A 21,320-nucleotide genomic window follows, 5' to 3' on the forward strand; every position below is an offset into this window, starting at 1 on the left:
CTAAAAAGAATTATTGACCCATCTCCAAATAAGTAGTGTGGTGGAGAGATCTGTACCCGCTATTACATTCAGTGACCAGTACAATATGCAAAATTCAGTTAAAGGTCCTCTTTAGTAACATCTGAAAAATAGTACATAATAATGATTTTCAATAGCAATTTTTTGCAGCAAAATTTTTGATGGAAAATACCATTAATAAACCTAGCTCCTTTTTTAACTCCTCTTAGCCTTACACTCTTGAAATTTATCTATCAAGATATAAAAAGAATCTAAACCAGATAATAAATATAGCACACAACAGGAACACCAGTTGTGTGGCACAATTTGAGCCAGAATTCTGATGCATTTTACCTAGTAAGGCCTCATTCACAAGCACGCGTTTAAACGTGTATGTGAAAAAATGTTACTGGTGTCATCAGTGTTCTGCATCGGTGTGCCATCCGTGTGTCCTTTTTTTACCATGAGTGTATGGTCAATGTGTCCATTTTTACCATCAGTGTATGGTCTGTGTGTCCATTTTTACCATCAGTGTATGGTCCATGTGGCCATTTTTGCCATCAGTGTTTGGTCATTGTGTCCGTTTTTATCATCAGTGTTTGGTCCTTGTGTCTGTTTTATCATCAGTGTTTGGTCATTGTGTCCCTTTTTACCATCAGTGTATGGTCCGTGTCTCCGTTTTTACCATCAGTGTATGGTCCGTGTCTCCGTTTTTACCATCAGTGTATGGTCCGTGTCTCCGTTTTTACCATCAGTATTTGGTCACTGTGTCAGTTTTTACCATCAGTCTATGGTCTGTGTGTCAATTTTTACCATCAGTGTGTCATCAGTGTTTTTCATGGATGGTTAAAAAGATAAATAATGAAGCTTCTCTGATACTTTGCAATGTTACACACACATAGAGCATATGGATGGCACACAGATGCCACCCTTGTGCTGCACATAATTTTTTACAGACCCGTAGACTTGTATTGGCCCTTGTCATACGTGCTGCCAGAAAAAAATGGATAGGTCTCAATGTTTTTTTCAGAGGCACAAAGTCTGTGAAAAAAACAGACATGTGAACAACACCATAGGTTACAATGGGTATGTGTTACAGATACATCAGTGTTGCACGAATGTTGTCTGAATGAGGCCATATAGGCATTCGTGATGCTGCGAATTTCAGGTCAAGAGACCAGAGGATGGTCCGTGCATTGTGCTTGGAGTGCAAAACCCAGATGTGTAAAGCCAGCCTTAATCTCCCAAAATATATGGCACTTAAATTCTCATTTCTACAAGTACACTTGACTGTTGGATTCTGCACTCTTTGGCTACAATACACTCGATACATCACGTTAGGAAAACAAGTGAACTCTAATAGCTGGATCTCTGTTAAAACTGACAATTATGAATGTGGATTTTTTTATGGATTTGTGCTGTTTTTAATTCAGGACATTTACATAAAATGTGTTATTCTAGTCTGTGCCGTGGCAGCAAATTCAATTCAAGCAAATTCGTTCTGCGGTAACGGCAACATGAATTGTAATTTATTAAGGAGGATTAATCTGACCCCAAGGAACAATTTTCAGATACTGTAAAAAAGAAAATAAGTGATGACAGTGTTTTGAATTTTAAATATGAGGAAAGCAGTGACAGCTGATCCATGAAATAAGGAGTGGGCTCGGAGTGACAGTGCTTCCAGATTAAGTCATCAGCACAGTAACACACTGCCACATATATTCCCCACATTAGCATGTATTGTGCTGAGTCTTCACATTTTTCTGACTGACCTATTTTTCATCGGCTTTTGAGTTTGATGCCTTTGTGGGATGCTTTATATCAGGAGATAAAAGACACAGACAGTTCTGCATGTCACACCTAGCTCATACATTGTAAATGTTCCACAGTTCAGAATAATATTAGTTTAGCATTTACAGGCTTCTCTCTATTAAATGTATGCCATTTATTCTGAGGGATTCTCTACAGTGCACACAGCATACATACCACCCAAAATCTAACAAAGATAGACAATCTAATGCTATAAAAAAATCAAGCTATCTAAAAGAGAAACTGTCCTTGATTCCCATCGCCACCAATTACATTGCAACTTTTCTTTCTCATAGTCATAGTGAAAAATAAAATTTGTCAAATAATTGGTAACTATGAGCAGCAAAGACAAGTTTTAATTTGAGATGTTTTTAATAAATGAGGGAAATAAAGGCAGATTGTTCTAAACTATCTAACAGAAAAACTCTGTGTTGCCGTCAGCAACCAATTAAAATTTAATTTTACGAGAGCAATTTTAAGAGGACCTGTCACTTACTCCAAAATTTGCTTTAAATACCTTGTAAAAATCCCATAGCTCCCCTGATTCTGTAGCTGTTTCCCTTTTCATGCTGCATTGCTTCATTGTAGACATATTCACATTTATTTATTTTGCAGCACAATGTGAAATTTCTGCTTGCAGACCAATTGGTAAGACTTATTTGTAGGCCTATACTTTTACCCCTCCCACTTAGATGCTTTCAATCATCACCCATAGCAATCTCAGATGCTGCCGAGCTGTGATCGACAACATTTGGAGGGAGGAATAAAAGTGGATGCCCCCAGAGAAGATTCTGACAAAATACCCCGTTGAACTACAAGCAGAGATTTCACATGATCTAAAAACAATAAATGTGAATAACTCTACAATGGAATGACCCAGGGCAAAAAGGAAAAGAGCAGCAGAATCAGGAGAGCTTGGGGATTTTTGCAAGGTATTTAACACAATTTTTGATCAGGTAACTGGTCATCTTTAAGATGCATAAGTGGCCCTTCTGATTGGTTTCTTTGGGAAATAAAAACGGGGGTTAGCTAGTTCTGATAAATCTGTCTCAATATGTAACAACAGACACGTTCACTTGCAGATAACAGAGATACCCAAAGGCTATATACTATACATTGTGAACATGGTGAAGTGAGATCTATTAATTAAATATCACTAAGATAATACCTGTATTAAACAGTAATCTATACCGTATTGGTGAATATCTGCACAAGCAAACCCCCTATTAAAATGTAAATAGTGATTTTGGTGGTAAAATTTGAAAGCTTGTAGAGAAAAAAATCGTACCATGCTCTATTAAACACTGTTATGGAGGTGTTCTCCCATAACTGCATTGTGGAGACACATGGAGTGCTTACAGCTATGTAATACTGAACTGTAGGGACTCCATCTGCCACTATACAGGTAATATGCACAAAGCTCTAACAGGACTAACATGTGTGGTGCTAATTTAACAGAAAGGAAACCTATGCAACATGTAGTCTGCACAACTGCTAAACCTGACCTGGGAAAATATACTTTTAAAGAAATAATTTTAAGCAGAGGATTGCTGCCAGTCTGTGATAACCGAGTCTGACATGGTGTGCCGGCCACTTAGGAAGGGATTTTCAAATTTCATGATTCCAGGTCAAAATGAGCAAGTTGTATATCTTTTCTGTGGACTCCTAATGATATTTATTTGATTCTGAATGTTAGAAATTTTATTACAGACAAATGCGGAAAAAAGCATTTACATGCAAATGATCACAGCGGAAAAATGGAAGGTCTAACAGGCATATGCTGCTTACATCAGCACATACAACTTTTGAAAAAAAATCCTGAATGAAAAGCAGTACTTTTACAGGGAATTTGTTACTTTGAGAAATGTTATTTGTCTGCAGATATAAGAGTCATCTACAGGTAAATGGTAGATAAACTGTAGCGGAATAAAAGTGAACAAGACCATCAGATGATACCCATTTGGGTGCAAAGGAAAGTAAAAGGAAGGTGCTCACCTGAGCAGGTTGTGTGCAGGCACAACTCCTATGAACACCTGAAGATGTTGTTGCTGTTGCCGCCTCGTGGCTGGAGGATGAACTCTACCACGATAGTTGACCAGTTGGAACGCTGCCATTATATACAGCTGTTGTATTGTAATGAAGAATCCTTTGAACCAAGATAAGTTGAACAGTTTAGAAATGATGAGTTGAAAGGTGTTATGGAGATAAAATATTCAACTCATCTTGGTCCTAAGAACTCTTTATTACAGAAGTGCAGCTGGATATCGTGGTATCATCCAAATCGGTCATCTACAGGTAAATAGCTTTTACATCTTGTGCAGTTGGCCTACTCGAAGTGAGGATACAGAGAGAAAATAAAGTTTTATTCTCCTTGCAGCCGCTCACTTACAGTCATTGGGGTGGTGCAGGGAGCAATTACAGTCACCTCTCACTACCAGGATTGCCAACTGTCCAGAAATTCCAGGACAGTCCTTAAAAATAGGGATTTTTTGTTCTGTCTGTAGGAAAATTTTAGGCATCTGTTCTTTTTTTTTTTTTGCAGCTGAAGGAACTTATACAGACTTATCATAATTTTACAACTTACAGCGAACGCAGCTGATGTCTTTACATCAGAATTATGGGCCGTAGACACGTATCTCTTATAATCATAATGATTTGTTATGGTTTTCCAAGGTGACTGTAAAAAATATTGTCTGTCCATGATTTTTGATAAGCTGTCCAGAAAAAAATAAAAAGATGAGTTGGCAACTCCATTCACTACACAATGAGTGCAGTTGTAATCACTTTCCTTAAGTTTGATTGTCTACCTGCTCAGGGGAGTGATTACAGCTGTGGTCACTGTGTAGTGAGCAGTGACTGTAACCACTCCCTGCTCCGCCCCAATAATTGGAAACAAGTGGCTACAGGGAGAAAAAACTTCATTTTCTCCCTGAGGCCACTCTTTCAGTTTTATGAGTAAGCAGGATATAAATGCTATTTAAAGGTAGATAAATACTGTAGCTATTGTTGAGGTGACAGGCTCCCTATCAATGTTGGGTACTTTTTATGTGGTACATAAGGAATATAATTCCCAGAGAGTGACTATAGTTTGGCTTCAAACCTCATTTCTAGCATGAGATCTGTGCACAATCTCTTTTTCTTCATGAGTAATTAATGGAGTGGAGTTAAAGCAAAAATGTGGACTAACAGTACCATCATCTCACGTCCCAGGTGGTTACAGACATGGTGGCATAAGCCAGAATCATATGATCCCATATGGTTCTATTTTTCACACTCAACCCTCTTTAACACTGTGTATATCCATGGAATTTAGGAGAAATTTAGACCTTCCTACTTCAATCATATTCCACAGAATACAACCACGGATTGACCAAATCTGCATACAAGCATATGTCTCCTATGTTCCAGCTGTCAGTATCAGAAGAAAAATTACTTTTTAGGGAAATGTATATTGAAACATATAACACCCACTGATCTGTATTTTTTTTAGTGAATAGAAACTATAGAGCATTGTAGATGGACATAAACAGGTCCAGACATCTCCAATGAAATCCCTTCCTACCTTTCTCAACAATTAGATAGTACACACCAATATTAGAACTATACATTGCCGTCATCAATTGTTAAAAAGATCAGAATTGGAGCTCAGCCCCATTTACAGAAAGTAAATAACTCTGAGAGGCAGGATCAGACAGTCCATGGTGTCTACCATTTCTGGACAAACAGAAGACCAATTTTTCTTTTCTTGAAAAACGTCTTTAAATATCACTGTCAGATTTTGAATAGGTATACTTAACTATGAAGTTATGCATTATAAATAGTTTTTCAAATTGAAAGATCATACTAGGACCACCATTGTTTCTGTAGAAATAATTTGTTACCAATTTCAAATGAAAGATTTATCTCCGTAATGACATTGTATTTCCGCTTCCAGTGCTTGGTCTCATCAATAAAGACACTGACATGGCACATTATGAATGGCTGTCTCTTCCTAGCAGAAAATGAAATCCAGTGCATGAAATTGGCATATGACAATTCTAGCTGCAGTTTCTAGAATAAATGTTTGAGATTGATGCCACAATTCTTAATTTTGTGTCATTAAATATAAAATGCATTTTAATTACTGTGCTCACATATAATAATCATTAAGCATCAGCGATAAAGAACATGAGGACCATTCTATACTATGCACAGGAGCATGAAAAGTCAAATACACATTAAATAATTGAATCATTTCTTTAACTTTGAAAAGCTGTGGACAACCACATAATGATCATGCTTCACAAATAGTTCTGCAAGTACAAATTAAAATTGGGTATGAGCTAGTGAACTATAAAATTACACTAGAAGCATGTTTGTCTGCAGATTCTTAACTACCTACTTAGTGTGTAGCTTATAAGGAAGAGAACTGAATATTATACAATTATGTTATGGTTTCTCAACATTCTACAGGTCCACTTTCTGGATATGAGGTGTGAATTGTAAAGATATGAGTTGTATTTGGCATTTCTTGGGCATGGAGGATTATGCAATTATCATGTCATTCTGTTTCTTTTTACACTATTATTAAGCTTTGAAAATACAGTTTTACTCGCTGAAAAGCCAAAATTGTTTATGGTATGATTTGATTGCTTTATAGCGAAGATTAGATTACATCTGATTTAAACAATATATTTGGCCTAGTTGTAGTGATGAGCAAGCATGGTCAGATAAGGTGTTATCCAAGCACGGTTGAGTCCTAATTGAGTATTTTCGAGGTGCTCAAAAAATATGCTCAGGACCCAGTGGCTGCATGTTTCCTAGCTGTCCGACAGCTGCAACACATGCAGGGATTGCCTAACAAACAGGACATGCAGCAGCGGCACCATGAGCATATTTTCCAAGCATGCCGAAAATACTTGCTCGCTCATAAACTACTGCCCAGATATCTTTAGAAAATTTCATAAATATTCACCACTTTGTCCTAAATGTTTTGAACACTGATAATTTTGCCTATTGCATCATTATGGTATTTGATCCAGATAGCTCATGTTAAGACTTTATGCATGCATAGTCAATAGTAATCTATTAATAGGTTAATCAAGCTAAGAAAAACATGCATTTTTACTTTTAGAAAACACATCATTTTTGCTATATCAATTCTATAAAGATATTGTCATGGGTTTACCCCGAGAAAGAGGAGACAAAAGATTGGAGTGTCTGATTTCTCCTACTCCTGCACTGATTAGAAGCACTTCACCTTCATATTAAATGGTGCAAGCTTCTTTTAGCTGTGCAGGGGTTAATCTGCTCAGTTGATAGCTCCTGGAAGCTTTCCTGCATTAAGTCTCTCAGCTGTGCACTGTTAGCCACTCCTATCTACTACATAATCTGGGTCATGGCTAGCACTCAGAGTCAGCTTATGCTGTATGGCTGGAGGTTGTTGGTAGTTGTTGTTGAAGAAGGCGTTTGGTGGATTTATCAGTGACTGTTGCTAGTTTTTAAGTGTGTGATAATTCCCTTTCTTCTCCTAATTTGGTTTAACCCCATCCTCCACTCCCTGATACATTTCTGTTATATTTGTGAGTGTATTTGCATTTTTGGCATTTTTCATTACCCCTGTTTCTGTACCGACCACTCCAGTAGTTTCACAGATTAACACTACAATTTGGCTGAAAGGTCCAAACACGTATATGCTTTTCTTCTTTAATTTTTATATACTTTATATTTCATGTTTTACTGTCATACTGTTCATTCTTGATAGTATAATTACTGACATTGTTATACAATTGTCTTGTACTGCATTTATCTGATGAAGATCCATGTGGAACGAAGCGATATATCTACCAGCTGTTATCTAAGGACTGTTTCATTGCAAATAAATTCACCATATTTAGCAACATACTCTCTTGAGTGCTGAGTTTCCCTACCACTACTGCATTTTGGAAAGAAGTCCTGTGTACCAATGAGGTTAAAACAGAACTCTTTGGCCACAATGATCAAAGGTATGCGTGGAGAAATAGGGACACAGACATTTAAGAAAAGAGCACCTTGCAAACCATTAAGCATGGAGGTGGATCAATCATGCTTTGGTGTTGTGTTGAAGCAAATGGCACGGGGAACATTTCATGGGTAGAGGGAAGAATGGATTCAATAAAATTTCAACAAATTCTTGATGCAAACATAACACCATCAATAAAAAAGCTGTTGTTGAAAACAGGATGGCTTTTACAAATGGATAATCAAAATCCACAATAGACTACCTCAAAAAGCGCAAGCTGAAGGTTTTACAATGACCCTTACAGTCCTCTGATATGAACATCATTGAAAGTCTGTGGCAAGATGACCCAGGAATCTCACAGAACTGGAAGTATTTTCCATGAAGAATGGATGAAAACTCCTCAAACAAAAATGGAAAGACTCTTGGCTGACTACAAAAAGCATTTACAAACTGTGATACTTGCAAAAAGGGGTGCATTTACAAACTGTGATACTTGCAAAAAGTGGTGGTACTAGAGACTAACCATGCAGAGTTCTCAAACTTCTGCATTGGTCCATTTTATTTTTGTGTATTTTAAAATGTAAAAAAATATTATTTTTTTTGCCTAAAGTACAAAGAAAATGTGTCATGTTTAACTTTAGGCTGTTAGATCATTTCATCTTCAACTTGCTTAAATATTCACAATTACACTACGGCCACACTATCAGTATTTGTTGAGTTTTTTTCTCAGCATTTGTAAGCCAAAACCAGATGAGGAACAATCATAGGACAAGGTATAATAGAAACAAGTGTACCAATTCTGCATGTTTGACCCACTCCGGGTTTTGGCTTACAAATACTGATGTGAAATACTAACTAAATACTGATAGTGTGGCCATAGCCTTACAGTAAGTGTGACCAGGGTTGCCAAAGCTTTTACATGCCACTGTATGCACACATATTTTGTGCAAAAATTTCTGTACCATTTCTTCATCACTTGGCAGGAAAAATGCCACATTTTTATTTGCTCTTTTGGTGCAAATCTTTCCCCACTCATTGGAATGGGTGAAATCTGTAGCAAAAACGCAGAAAGAATTGACATTCTGTAGATTTAAATTTGCACGAAATCTGCAAGTGCCAAATATGCATTGTGTGCATGAGACTTCAGGATTCTCATTCACTTTGCTGGATTCAGGAAATCCTTCATGTATTGTGACAGATCTGCACTGAAAAAACGCAGTAAAAACACAATGTGTGCACACAGCCTAAATCAAGTGTTGTTAATATGAACAATACCAGCTTGGCCCGTGCAAAATTTTCACACATTGGTTGTAGGGGCGCAGGCAATTTCAGAAAAAGCAAGCTGGTCAAATATAAATGTATTTCATGAGCTGATGAACACAGGCAGGAATTTATATATGTAGATTGGTAATACAATAAATTGGTTTGATAAATAGAGGCCAAAAAATGTCTTCCGGTTGAGGTGCCACCTGCAGGTCATTGTTTCTTTCTGCAGGTTTAAGAAAATGAACGTTTAAACTGTATTTAGTGATAAAATCGTGAATGTGTGGTTTGTTTGGCTGTTTTCTTGCTGAAGGGGAAAAGTTTACCTTTCAAATGGTGTATCATTTGTGTGTGCGGGGCGAAGTAATCAGCAAAAAAGCAGTGCATGTTTACTAATGTGTTTGCATATGTGACTCACCATTTGTGTGTGTGGGGCAAAGTAATCACCAAAAAAGCAGTGCATGTATACAAATGTGCTTGCATATGTGACTCACCTGCAGTGAAGTGTGCAATCCTCCAATGTGCCTGAAATAGGCTGGGCAAGCACTTGGGCAAGCTGGAAAGACCCAAAGGCAAATGTTTAGATTTATTTGTGATGTCTGTCAGCAGCTTTGTGGTAGTGTGCTTTGGGGTACTGTGGTGCACCTGCAGGTCATTTTTCCTTCACGTATATGAAAATTAATGTTTAAACTGTATTTTGTGATCAAATTGTGGATGTGTGGTTTGTTTGGCTATTTTCTTGCTGAAGGGGGCAAGTTTACCTTTCAAATGGTGTATCATTTGTGTTTGTGGGTGCAGTATGAACGACAATACAAAATAATCACCAAAAAAAAAAGTGTTTAGAAATAATAGAAGAGATAACAAGTCTGACTAGTTACATTCTATCGCGAAAAATAACTGCGCCAAGCCATAATTCAAAAGAAAATTCAGTAACTTTCATTATAAATGTATTGTATCAATAAGAACTCCAGTATACAAGTGGCTGAAGAAAATGAGAACAAGTTTTACCAGATTAGGAGACTGGGAATTCATTATTCCTACTGTCATTCAGAAAAGATGTGTAATATAAAGTAAGCCTTTGTTAGAACTCCTTGTTTGCATTTACAGTTCTATGTCTTTTTTATTATTATATTTAAACTATCTGATAATAACAAAATGCAAAGTGAATGGGCAAAATAAAAATCTAATAAGTGTGTCCATCCTTTGACTTCAAAACAGCAGCAATTCTCCTAGGTACACTTGCTCAAAGTTTTTTAAAAGAACTTTGGCACGGAGGTTCCAAACAACTTGGAGAACTATCCGGAGATCTTCTCTGGATGTAAGTTTGTACCATTCCTTCTGTCTCTCCACGTAATCCCAGATGGATTCATAGATGTTGAGATCTGGCCACTATGGTGGCTATATCATCACTTTCAGGACTCCTTGTTCTTCTTTATCTTAAAGATTGTTCTCAGTGGTATATGAGATTGTTGTACTACTGCTAAATAAATTTGGAGCCAATTAGATGCCTTCCTGATGGTATTGTATGATGGGAAATTCTTTTCCTGCATCACTCAGCATTGAGAACAGCATTAACCTTGACCAAATTCCCATCTCTATTTGCTGTAATGAAAGAAACAAAAGGATTTCCACAGAAGATCTGTGTTTTAGTTTTGTGTTTGGAACAACTTCCCTGCTGAGTTCTTTCAAAAACTGTGTGCAAGTGTATCCAGAAGAAATTATGTTTTGATGTTGTTTTGAGGTCAAAGGGCCATCACATCAATTATTGATTTTATTTCACTTTTTGTTTTTATGTTTTGTTAATTGATAAAAAAAACTATTAACACTTATTTCTTAGCATTTTTCCTACATCTGCCTAAAACTTTTTCACCGTAAATATACCAAGTTAATGGGGTCAGCTAGGAACCCCCGTGTTCAAAGAGGACATTAAAGGGAAAATAATGCTTTATCAGTTTAATGCTCAGGTAATGACATTTAAAAGATGGGAAAACTCCACTCACGACTGTCTTATTGCTAGAGAAAAAGCTGTATTGATCAAAAGTTTATACACACCTGTTCATTAATGGATTTCCTTGTTCTTATTGGAATGTGAACATTGTAGATTCAGACTGAAGGCACATGAATACATATGGAAGCAAAAAGTTAGCAAAAATGTGTTGAACATGCCGGAATGGGTGTTAAACCATAGATGGCATTCTCTCAAGCAGTTACATCAGGTTAGCACATGGAATGGCTTCTATTTAAGTTCATTTGTGGACTCACTGACCTTCAGAAAGTGTTTATGACCATCAGGTGTTTTTACAGAGGCAGTGTTGGTACACAGTTCAATACCATTCTGAGCCAGAACAAGGCAAGAACCACTCAACTAAGTGAAGAGAAATAACAATCCATCATTGCTTTAAGACATAAAGGTCAGTCAATCCAGAAAATTGCTACAACCAAGAATGTATCCTCAAGTGCAGTCATGAAAACCATTAATCGTTATGCTAAAACTGACAGTTATGAAGACCCTTCAAAGAAAGGAAGACCACAAATTATATCTGCTGCAGAGTTCATCAGAATTAACAAACTCATAAAGTATAAATTCACAGTACATAAAATAACAGCCCTAATAAATTATACACAGATAACAAGTAGCAGACATATATTAGCATCAACTGTTCAGAGTAGACTGTGAGAAGCGAAACTTTATGGTTGAATTGCTGCATAGAAGCCACTACTGAGGATCTGAAACAAGAGGAGCCTTGCTGAGCATACAACGTGAGACCTTTACATTAGATCTGTGGAAATCTGTACTGCAGTCTGATGAGTCAAAATTTGAGAATTTGTTCCATGAGGCACAAAAATGATGATTTCTTCCAAACAAAAAGTCATACTTACCCAACATGGCCATCGCATCATCATGCAATGACATGCCATGCCTTCCCATCTGGATTCCACTTAGTGCAACCATCATTTCTGTTGAAGCAGGGCAATGACCCAAAATACACCTCAAATCTATAAAAAGGCTACCTAACTAACCGCAAAATGGATACAGTGCTTCAGCAGAGGTCTTGGCCTCCACAATCACGTGATCGTAACTCAAGTTAGGTGGTTTAGGATGAGTTGGACCACAAAAGTGCAGTCAAAACATCAAGTGATGAGCACCTCTGGGAAATCTTTAAAGACTATTTTGAAAGCAAATCCAGGTGATTACCTGATAGAGCTGCTTGAGAAAATGCCAAGGATGTATAAAGCTGCCAACAAAGTAAAGTGGGGTGCGTTGAGAAATCTAAGCATTAACACATGTTCTGGTTGCTTTCACATGTGTTTCTTTACTTAGTGTTCCCATAGGTGTACCTTCATTGTTTAGCTGACTTTTGTCTGAATCTACAATGTGCACATTCCAATAAGAATAAGAAAAACTATTGCATGGTGTGTCCACATGTATTACTGGTACCGTACATCGAGACAGTTGTGGTTTAAGGGCAAAGTAGAACAGGCCGATATCATTCTGGAAAGAATATCCTAAGTCCAACGTGGTCTATTGTAAAACTGCAATACTTTCCAATGCAGATAGGTGATTGGCATATATTAGTAAATTTGGCCTTATTCACAGAGGTGATACCAAGCCTATTTCTCTGCTGTTGCTTATTAGTCACTTACTGTACATATAGTTGCCAATAAATAATTTTACTTTTGCTTCTCTCCTTATACTGCCCCCCACTTTTCATAATTGTCATAGACAGGGCCCACCAATGGTACCATTTTACATTTACCATACTATGTTAGCCTGGGAATTAACATAATTATTCAATGTAACAAAGTATTGGTTTCCCAATTTATTGTGATATATTTACTACATGGAAATGTACCTGTGGTTAAAGCGATTGTTTTATCTTTATCTATGGATATCTAGGATTTCTAACTGTGTCAATTGCAAAGTTGCTTGTTTTTACAACGACTATGAAATGTTACCCATTTAAGTATAACCACTAAAGTATACCTGTCATTTCACACATTCACATAAAATCAGACTTACAGGGGTTGTCCACTACTTGGACAGCCCCCTCTCAGTCAGCATGCTTGCCCAGAGCAAAGTAACAACACTTATACTCTCCTCTGGTGCCGTCTCGGAGGTGTTCTTGTCACATTGTTATGTCACGCAATCCCTGCGCCCAATTCTCCCCACCTTAGAACATATCACACAACAAGAGGAAGTGAACGGCCAGCCACAGCTCTGACTTCTTCTTGATGTCTGATATATCTAAATATGGGGAGAATGAAGCCAGCGCTGAAGGGAGCCGATATCACGTGACATAAAAATGTGACTCGAGCTCCAGGAGAAAAAGTGCCAACACCGTTGTAATGGTGCCAGTACTGGAGGTAAGAGTTGTTATTGTACTTGGGGTAAACATCTTGATTTAGACAGGGTTGTCTGAGTAGTGGACAACCACTTTAAACAAGGTATTGCAGCCCTCCCTTGTTTAGTGCACTTAACAGACTATTGTGTCCAGGAAATGTCCTGATGTTCATGATCTTTTCTTTGCTATCCACTCTTTTATGATTGAGCCATAGCTCTTCATTAGTATTTTGCCAGCACCTTAGGTCCTGGAATGTATATTCTCGGACTTCTTAGCATGCATTGCTAATGGCATTATCCAATGGCTTGCATATCCAAACTCTGAGAGCTCACCTATTGGCATGGCTGTTTGCAATTTAATATCCATGAGTGGGAAGAATCAGAGATCTTCCTCCACTTTCTGTCATCTTCCTCAGTAGCTTGATAACACTTGACAACAAACAATGGAGATGAAATTAGACAAAAGAAAGAAAACTGGGAGACAGCACTTAGAAGGGATTTTTTTTTCATGCTGAAAGCATAATTTTTGTATAAATTAAGTACTTTGCAGCTGTATTAGTCATTTCACTAGCCATCAGATGAGCCTGAGCTTACTGAAGACCATGACCACTAACTTTTACTAACATGCAGTGTGGTGAGTGACGGAACCATAACAGATAGAATTCATAAAATGTCTACAAATACTTATATCTATAAATCCAAATATGTATGTAAGGACTATAATTCATATGTAAGAAAGAGATCTGAGATATGTTAGGCAGATTTGGCACTGATAACTTTATGAAATCTACTTGAATTGATCTACTATATAATTGTCTAATTCTGTCTGTCTGTTTGTAACGGAAATCCCGCGTCGCTGATTGGTCGCGCCCAGCTGGCCGCGCCCAATCAGCGACAGGCGCAGTCCGGCCGTGAATCCCGCGTGGCTGATTGGACGCGGCTGGCCGGGCGCGACCAATCAGCGACAGGCGCAGTCCGGCCATGAATTGGCACGGAATTCGAATGACGCACGCCACCCCTACCGTCGGGAGATCTGTGGCACTATCCGCTGATCTCCCGAAGGTTGCCGCTCGTCATCTCCTGCCACACGGAGGTCAGCGGTGACACAGCCGGGAGATGACCGGTGCTAGCCTGATTGGTCGCGCCCGTCCGGCGGCGCCCAATCAGCGACAGGTGCAGTCCGCCTGCGAATTGCCGCGGGATTTGAACCACGCTTTTCTGGAGCGGGAGCGACCAATTAGCGATATTGGCATGGAATTTAACCCTCACTCACAGCGCAACGTAGTTCACTCATCTTTACTGAACAAGCTCTGTCATTTCTTGTTATTAACCGGCATATTACTCATAAATACATGAAGTCTTTGCATCTCCGAAGAGTTTGCTGTTACATAATGGAAATGTAAGTCGACTTTTTCGCTTATCGCCAAGGCCATTTATTCAATATATCTGGCACCTAGCAACAGTATGAGCACTATAACTTCATTGGCATGCGCTGTTAAGTTCTGAATGATGACTTTTGATACTTTTATTAGGATGATTACAACCACAAATATATGTGGACAATAACACTGTCACTCCATATGCTGTTTTATGACATTTATATATTTATTGGATAATTGACTTGAATTATTTTTTGTGCACATTTGACTATATAAATGTGTGTAGGATACATTGCCAAAAAGGCTTTGCTGAGCTGAAACTTTGCATCAACTGATTAAACGTGAGTTTTTCACTTGTGGTGCTGCCTCCGCACTTTTTTTGCACTTTTGTGGGCATTTATGAGACCTGGCAGGCACCACTATAGTATGCTTTCCAATGCTGATCTATTTTTTTCATCTTTACTACTGAAAGCTTATTGTCTAGGTTTTATCAGCAAAATGTGAAAATTAGATGAAGCTATGTATTATTTGTCATCTGCTGCTTCCTCATATCTCTTCTATAGCCGACACGTCACTCACAAATACATGAAGTCTTTCCATCTCCGGGAGTTTGTTGCTAAATAATGGAGATGTAAGTCACCTCCAATAAATCTGTATTCGTGTATGAAGAGGTTTATGTTGTATTCAGGTTAACTGTTACATTATTTTTCTTGAGATCAACTTGTTTCCCAAACTGATGTACTCCAAACAGCATAAACCTCCGAATTTATAGGACAAGCCATCTTTGATCAGAACTGAAGCAAGTGGGAAATGGAGTTTTGTAAAGTCATTTTCTACGCAGATAAATGTTTATTGTAAATATATAGCTATATAACAAGCAGTCAGCATAGAAACAAATCCCTGAGGTGCGCAATCAATGTGTGTTAGACTTAAAATCAGCTGTAAACTGAAAAACAAATTTATAAAATCATGAAGGAATAGAAAGACTGATGTGATTATGGAAGAACAAATGCAAAACATTATTCTTTAAATAGAATCTAAATGATCCCAGAATTTACTTTACAGCGGATCCGTATTCACCATACAACCTGCATACATTAGTGGATCCTTATACCTTATATAGTTGATACTTACCATAAAATCCACATCAGAATGGCTCGATAATCCATTTTAAGCATTCAGTGAGTCTAACACTACCCAAACTTATAAAATGCTCATTGTAACATCTGGAGGGAAAACTTAGCAAAAAGGATCATACAGCCATTCTGAAATGGGTTTCCAGAAAAGTGCAGCAGCCTCAACAGGTCAAAGCAATCCATGCAATAATATACGCAGCTTGCATTATGATAACTGGCCAGAGAGATCCCCTTCAATCAATGAACTAATGTGACCATAAATTACTTTTACCTTAAGCTACAAAAATACCTTGGATACATTTTGAATAGAAGGAACACATGGGTAGAAAGCTGCCTATTGGAAACAAGTCTTGGAGGATGAGAGAAGGGGAAAATAGAAGTGCAGATAGGCTAGGAACAACAAGAAAACTAAAGTGTAATACACCTGGAGAGTGCACTAGAAGACATAGCAAAACAGCCTGGATGAAGGATAAAAGGGGAGAGCAGAAGTGCTAATGTGCTATTAGAAACTGAGAGGAGAGTGTAATGCAAGCGGAGAGTGCGCGGACATATCAAAAAAGCCTGGGATAATGAGACAACGGGAGAATAGAAGATATTATCTGATAAATAAGCAGACAAGTGAAAGAGATAAAAAAAGGAAGATACTGATAAAAGTCCAGTGGTTCACTACTGTGCTCTATTCTGAGATGTGCACAGCAATGAAGTTCTGTCACACTTTGTCTGTATAACAAATAGCAGGTTTGTAAGGATATCCCCACCACCAGTTAAAGTGATCATCCTGCTTGTCTGTAACAAATAGACAGATTGGTCTTGGCAACAGACAGTGGGACAAGTTGACAGCAAGGAAGCCACCTATTGGCCATAACTTTTGAACAATATTAAACCTAAAAACTTGTTTTGTGAAGGACATTACACTATATTACACAAATCTAATAGGTATACTGTAAGTATGTTATAGTGGCAGTGACCATTTAACACTCTTAAGGAATATTCATAAGCAGCACTTGGACTGTCTACCTCTTTTCTAGTAGAAGTTCAAAATTCACCGCACACTAATGAGTTTATGGTAAAAAAAGTTTTTTATTCAAGTCCGTGAACAAAGAAAACTTAATAGAGCAGGTCAATAGTGGCATAAAAAGGCGACTATGAATTATAATATGACGTTTTGACCCATCCCTGGTCTTAATCATTAAGTCATTGTTTTCTGAAGGTAGAAGAGCAAGGTATAACATTAATGATAGAAGAGGAGAAGGATTTCCCTGTTAAATCGACAGAAAAGATGCAGGATTGTGGATGGAGTAAGGGTTGCTGGGTGACCTGCTGGTCTGGTGTGCTTGAGTAGTGGTCCATTGGGACCTGTTGCTGCAGAAACTTATGTTATTTTGTTCCCCCTACAGCCTATTGTCTGTGGATTCTGAATTAAAAAAGTAAGTTATCTCTATCTGGTATTAAGAAATGGTTGACCGGAGAAAAAAAATACGTAGAAAAGGTGTGTACGTTGAAATTTCTCTTTGAAGGCAAACTGTTGGTATCCCCTGTATTATAATAACAATAGGTAGTGGAAAATAACCAATATGAAATTGACAAGACAAAGAACATAAACCAATCAGAGTAAGTCGAATATGTAGAGTTGGTATAACTGTGCTGCAAGAATAATTTGGTTTACATATAGAAATAGATTTGTCTCATGGACCCCATGAAATGCAGGATAGGGATGCCTTATTTCCCGTCTTCCTAGCATGACCATATTGAGGAGTGCGTAGGGGTTAGTGCGTATCACAGGGATTCACAGACCACCAAAAAGAGAATCCCTGTGTCACGCAGAACCGTCCTGCTACCGCTCAGGACTACACAATGACAGGTTTACCCAGCGTAGTATAGAAAACAGATGTTCTCTAGTCAACCACAGTGTAGTCACATACAATGAAAACCTTAGTATACATTGTTAAAAGGAGACTTCTTACATTTTCATTAATTTGTCATATTTTTCTGGCTTGGGGTACTAGAAAAAATCCTTATAAGTAGGCTTACATAGTTAGAAATCATTAAAGTGAATGAGACATACCGTATATATCTAGAAATAAAATTGTGTTGTTCTTTGTCCAGGCAACCAATCACATCACAGTATTAATTTTACCAGAGCTAATTAAAAAATGAAAGCCGAGCTCTGATTGATTGCGATGAAACGTTTCTTGTCTTAGAACTCAGAGCACAGGGTAAATGTGGAATTACATACCGCTCATTCAAGTGAATGGATAAAAAACATGGCCAGCTCATCACAGAGGAAACCACAGTTAGAGGGGATTCCCTAATTTCCATTACATGTATGTAGATAGGGTTTGTTCCTTGATACAATAGTTTTAAACTCAGACTATTTAACCAAAAAGTACAGCTGACAAGTGCAGTATTTTGTGAGAAATCTGGACAGTAGAGATGAGGAGCTCAATTCGCGGGACTCTGGTCCAGTGTCCAGGCCAGTGGTGACTAAAGACTAGACAAGGGGCCTTCAAATCTCTTACCTTCTGATTTTCATGGCATGGCATTTGATTGGTCGGGGCTGGCGAAACGTCATCTGCGCAACGTGATTTTTTTCTACATAGCTTTTTTTCATTTCATTTCTTTCCTTTGAATACAAATGCACTCTGAATGTTCCTGTCATTACCAGTCCAAGTAAATAAGAGTTACGGTTAGTGTATGATACACATATGTCGCGGAAACACTAAAAGCAACAGCGCCATCTGTCAGAATAATGAAGTACTGCACTGTAAGAAAAATGGTCTCAGCTACATGAAATGTTATTGTGTTGTTATCTACAAAAATGATGGCAAAATGTAAAACTATTTTAAGATGAAATTTTGGCCAATCTGCCTACTGTTCACTATATTTTTATTTCTTTAATTTGCTTCCCATTATTGCTCCAGCCAACAGGGGCTCTTCATTTCAAATTGGGGACTGGTCAATTTTACACAAATTTTAATGGTTTGGCATGGGAAAGTGTCAAATACAACAATATGATCAGTATAGTGTAGTGTAGTAGACTAAACACAGGGGGACAATACTATCTCTGGGTCCTAATGTATATATAGGATTGTCCTGCTGTGCTTCAAGTACTACACTGAGCTGGGCAGACAGAGGTCCAAGCAAGGTCAATGCTAAAATCTGACCTTCTTATTTCAGGCCGCCAATTTGCTATAGACAAACTTAAACAACAATTCTGCATTTATGCTGAAAAATTAATAGTCCTATATATCGGCATCTCAGTAGTGATATTTGACTACACCATCTCCATTACTTTAACAATTACCGGTAGGTTTATTACAAAGGTTACAGAGCACAATAGCTGAAGATTCTGATGAAGTATTTTGATTCACAAGATGTAGAGAAACCCTTTAGTCTACTCATCATGGACACTACAGTCAGAATCTGACCTATCCTTCCCTAGGATGGCAATAATAACCAGACAAGACGTGTCATGACCCAATGTCTCTTATGTATGACTTTCCAATATACGAATTAACAATAAAGGCGAACCTGTACCCCCTGTTACTAAAAATCCATTTCATGAAGTACTATTGAAAGATCATGAAGCTATGACAAGGTTTATTAGGGTGCAGAATAGGGTCTACTGCACTGAGCAGGGAATATCATATTGAATATATGCTAAATGGCCATTTCCCTACAGTACAAACAGCGCTTTGATTATTAATGGCCTTTCAGTCCAAAGGCTGCTAACAATTGATAATACGTATTACACTGCTGTTAAATAAGCAGAATGTTGTGCAAAGCTCACTAGATTCTGCAGATTGTCACACACTCCATTCCATCAGATAACTATCACAAAAGCCTTGTGTCCTGAAGAGAGATAAGCGCACTGGCTCCTACGCTATGCAACTAATAGGATCATGTATGCACCTGGCTTAGATATTTATGTATATATACATAAGGTTGTGCGGAACCATATATACGGTATATATACTGTATATATACGTACCTACATACATCAATTTATGTATATGTATATATACTGTATATACACACACACGTACACATATATACCGTATATTCCTATATGGTGTTCATTACATAGCATTAAATAGTTTAGAACAAACGTACACATTTTTTTCCAAGTTATCTCTGAATGCTGATCCAGCAAAGCTACTTTCATATTGTGTATTCCAGACATGACTATTTACCCAGCGCTGACAAATGAACATAGAGTCAATACAGACCCCGATGCTTTGTTGACGCTTATTAGCTGGAGAGAATTCTAAAAGTAAACAGGACAAGGGATTGCATTCATATTCCCCCGCTCTCCTGCTCCTGGTAATGCAGATATAGATGGCTAATTTTCATTTATGCAAACACTTTGCTGAGCTGCTTTGTGGAAACGAGCGATAAGATTGGCGCATCACCTTGAGAGGAGCGGCGTGTAGCCGGGTTCTTCGCCTCTAGACTGTTCTGCAGCATCCATGAGTGGGCAGCACAATCTAACCTGCTCTATCCTCACACTTTGTTCTGCTGCGATCCCAAAGAATATAGGATATACACGGGACATACAGACATAAGAGCTAAGGAAAAAAATCATACTTACATAGCCCATCTTTATACATTATTAAAAAAAAACGCCAATGACAAAAAAACATCTTTGAGCAGAAGAATAGGCTCAGATGCTATGATATATGCACAAAATGTGTCATCTTCCCTGAATGCTAAATTAACAGGTTAAAACATATACTTAGGTCAAATATTATATATATAATATTGTAATGATATATAATACATAGTGTGAAGTACTACTTCTTTATACTACTCCATATTGGAAAGTGGTGGCTGCTGTTAGCGCCTCCTAAGGCCGAGCTTGGAATAGTTCATGCTTTAAACCCTTCCTGTGTAGAAATTTGGTAGTCAAATAATTGCACATTTATCAAAGGTAACTCCATGCTGACTTTAAAGGCTCATAGTGATCTAAAAATCAGTGGTTATGTGTGAAGTGTGGAACAACTTTTAACTGTAGTGTGAATATAAATCATATACACAGTTTTAATACTGTGGGGATGAGACAAGTCTGACTATTCTGTCTAATATGCTTCATATTGATAGGATAGATATGGAATGGATAGATAGATATGGGATAGATAGATAGATAGATAGCTATGGGATAGATAGATAGATAGATAGATAGATAGATAGATAGACATGGGATAGATAGATAGATAGATATGGGATAGATAGATATGGGATAGATAGATATGGGATAGATAGATCGATAGATAGATATGGGATGGATAGATCGATAGATAGATATGGGATGGATAGATCGATAGATAGATATGGGATGGATAGATAGATAGATAGATAGATAGATAGATAGATATGGGATAGATAGATAGATAGATAGATATGGGATAGATAGA

At 37.7% G+C, this 21,320-nt stretch overlaps 1 protein-coding gene across 7 annotated transcripts in view; it reads right to left on the bottom strand.

The window, feature by feature from the left end:
• FGF14 (fibroblast growth factor 14) overlaps positions 1 to 21,320 on the bottom strand; it is an 812,639-nt gene that overhangs the window by 279,232 nt on the left and 512,087 nt on the right. Inside the window, exon 1 of one of the 7 annotated variants that reach the window (XM_073569517.1) lies at positions 13,725 to 13,754. The exons of the other annotated variants lie outside the window; for them this stretch is intronic. Within the exon in view, the coding sequence (XP_073425618.1) occupies positions 13,725 to 13,734 (10 nt within the window). The 5' untranslated portion in view covers positions 13,735 to 13,754. Of the gene's footprint in view, positions 1 to 13,724; positions 13,755 to 21,320 lie in introns of those variants that run through there. 7 annotated transcript variants of the gene reach the window in all.

The sequence above is a fragment of the Dendrobates tinctorius genome, unplaced genomic scaffold (assembly GCF_039654945.1).
Source record: "Dendrobates tinctorius isolate UK_male_01 unplaced genomic scaffold, ASM3965494v1 ptg000026l, whole genome shotgun sequence".
NCBI lineage: Eukaryota > Metazoa > Chordata > Amphibia > Anura > Dendrobatidae > Dendrobates > Dendrobates tinctorius.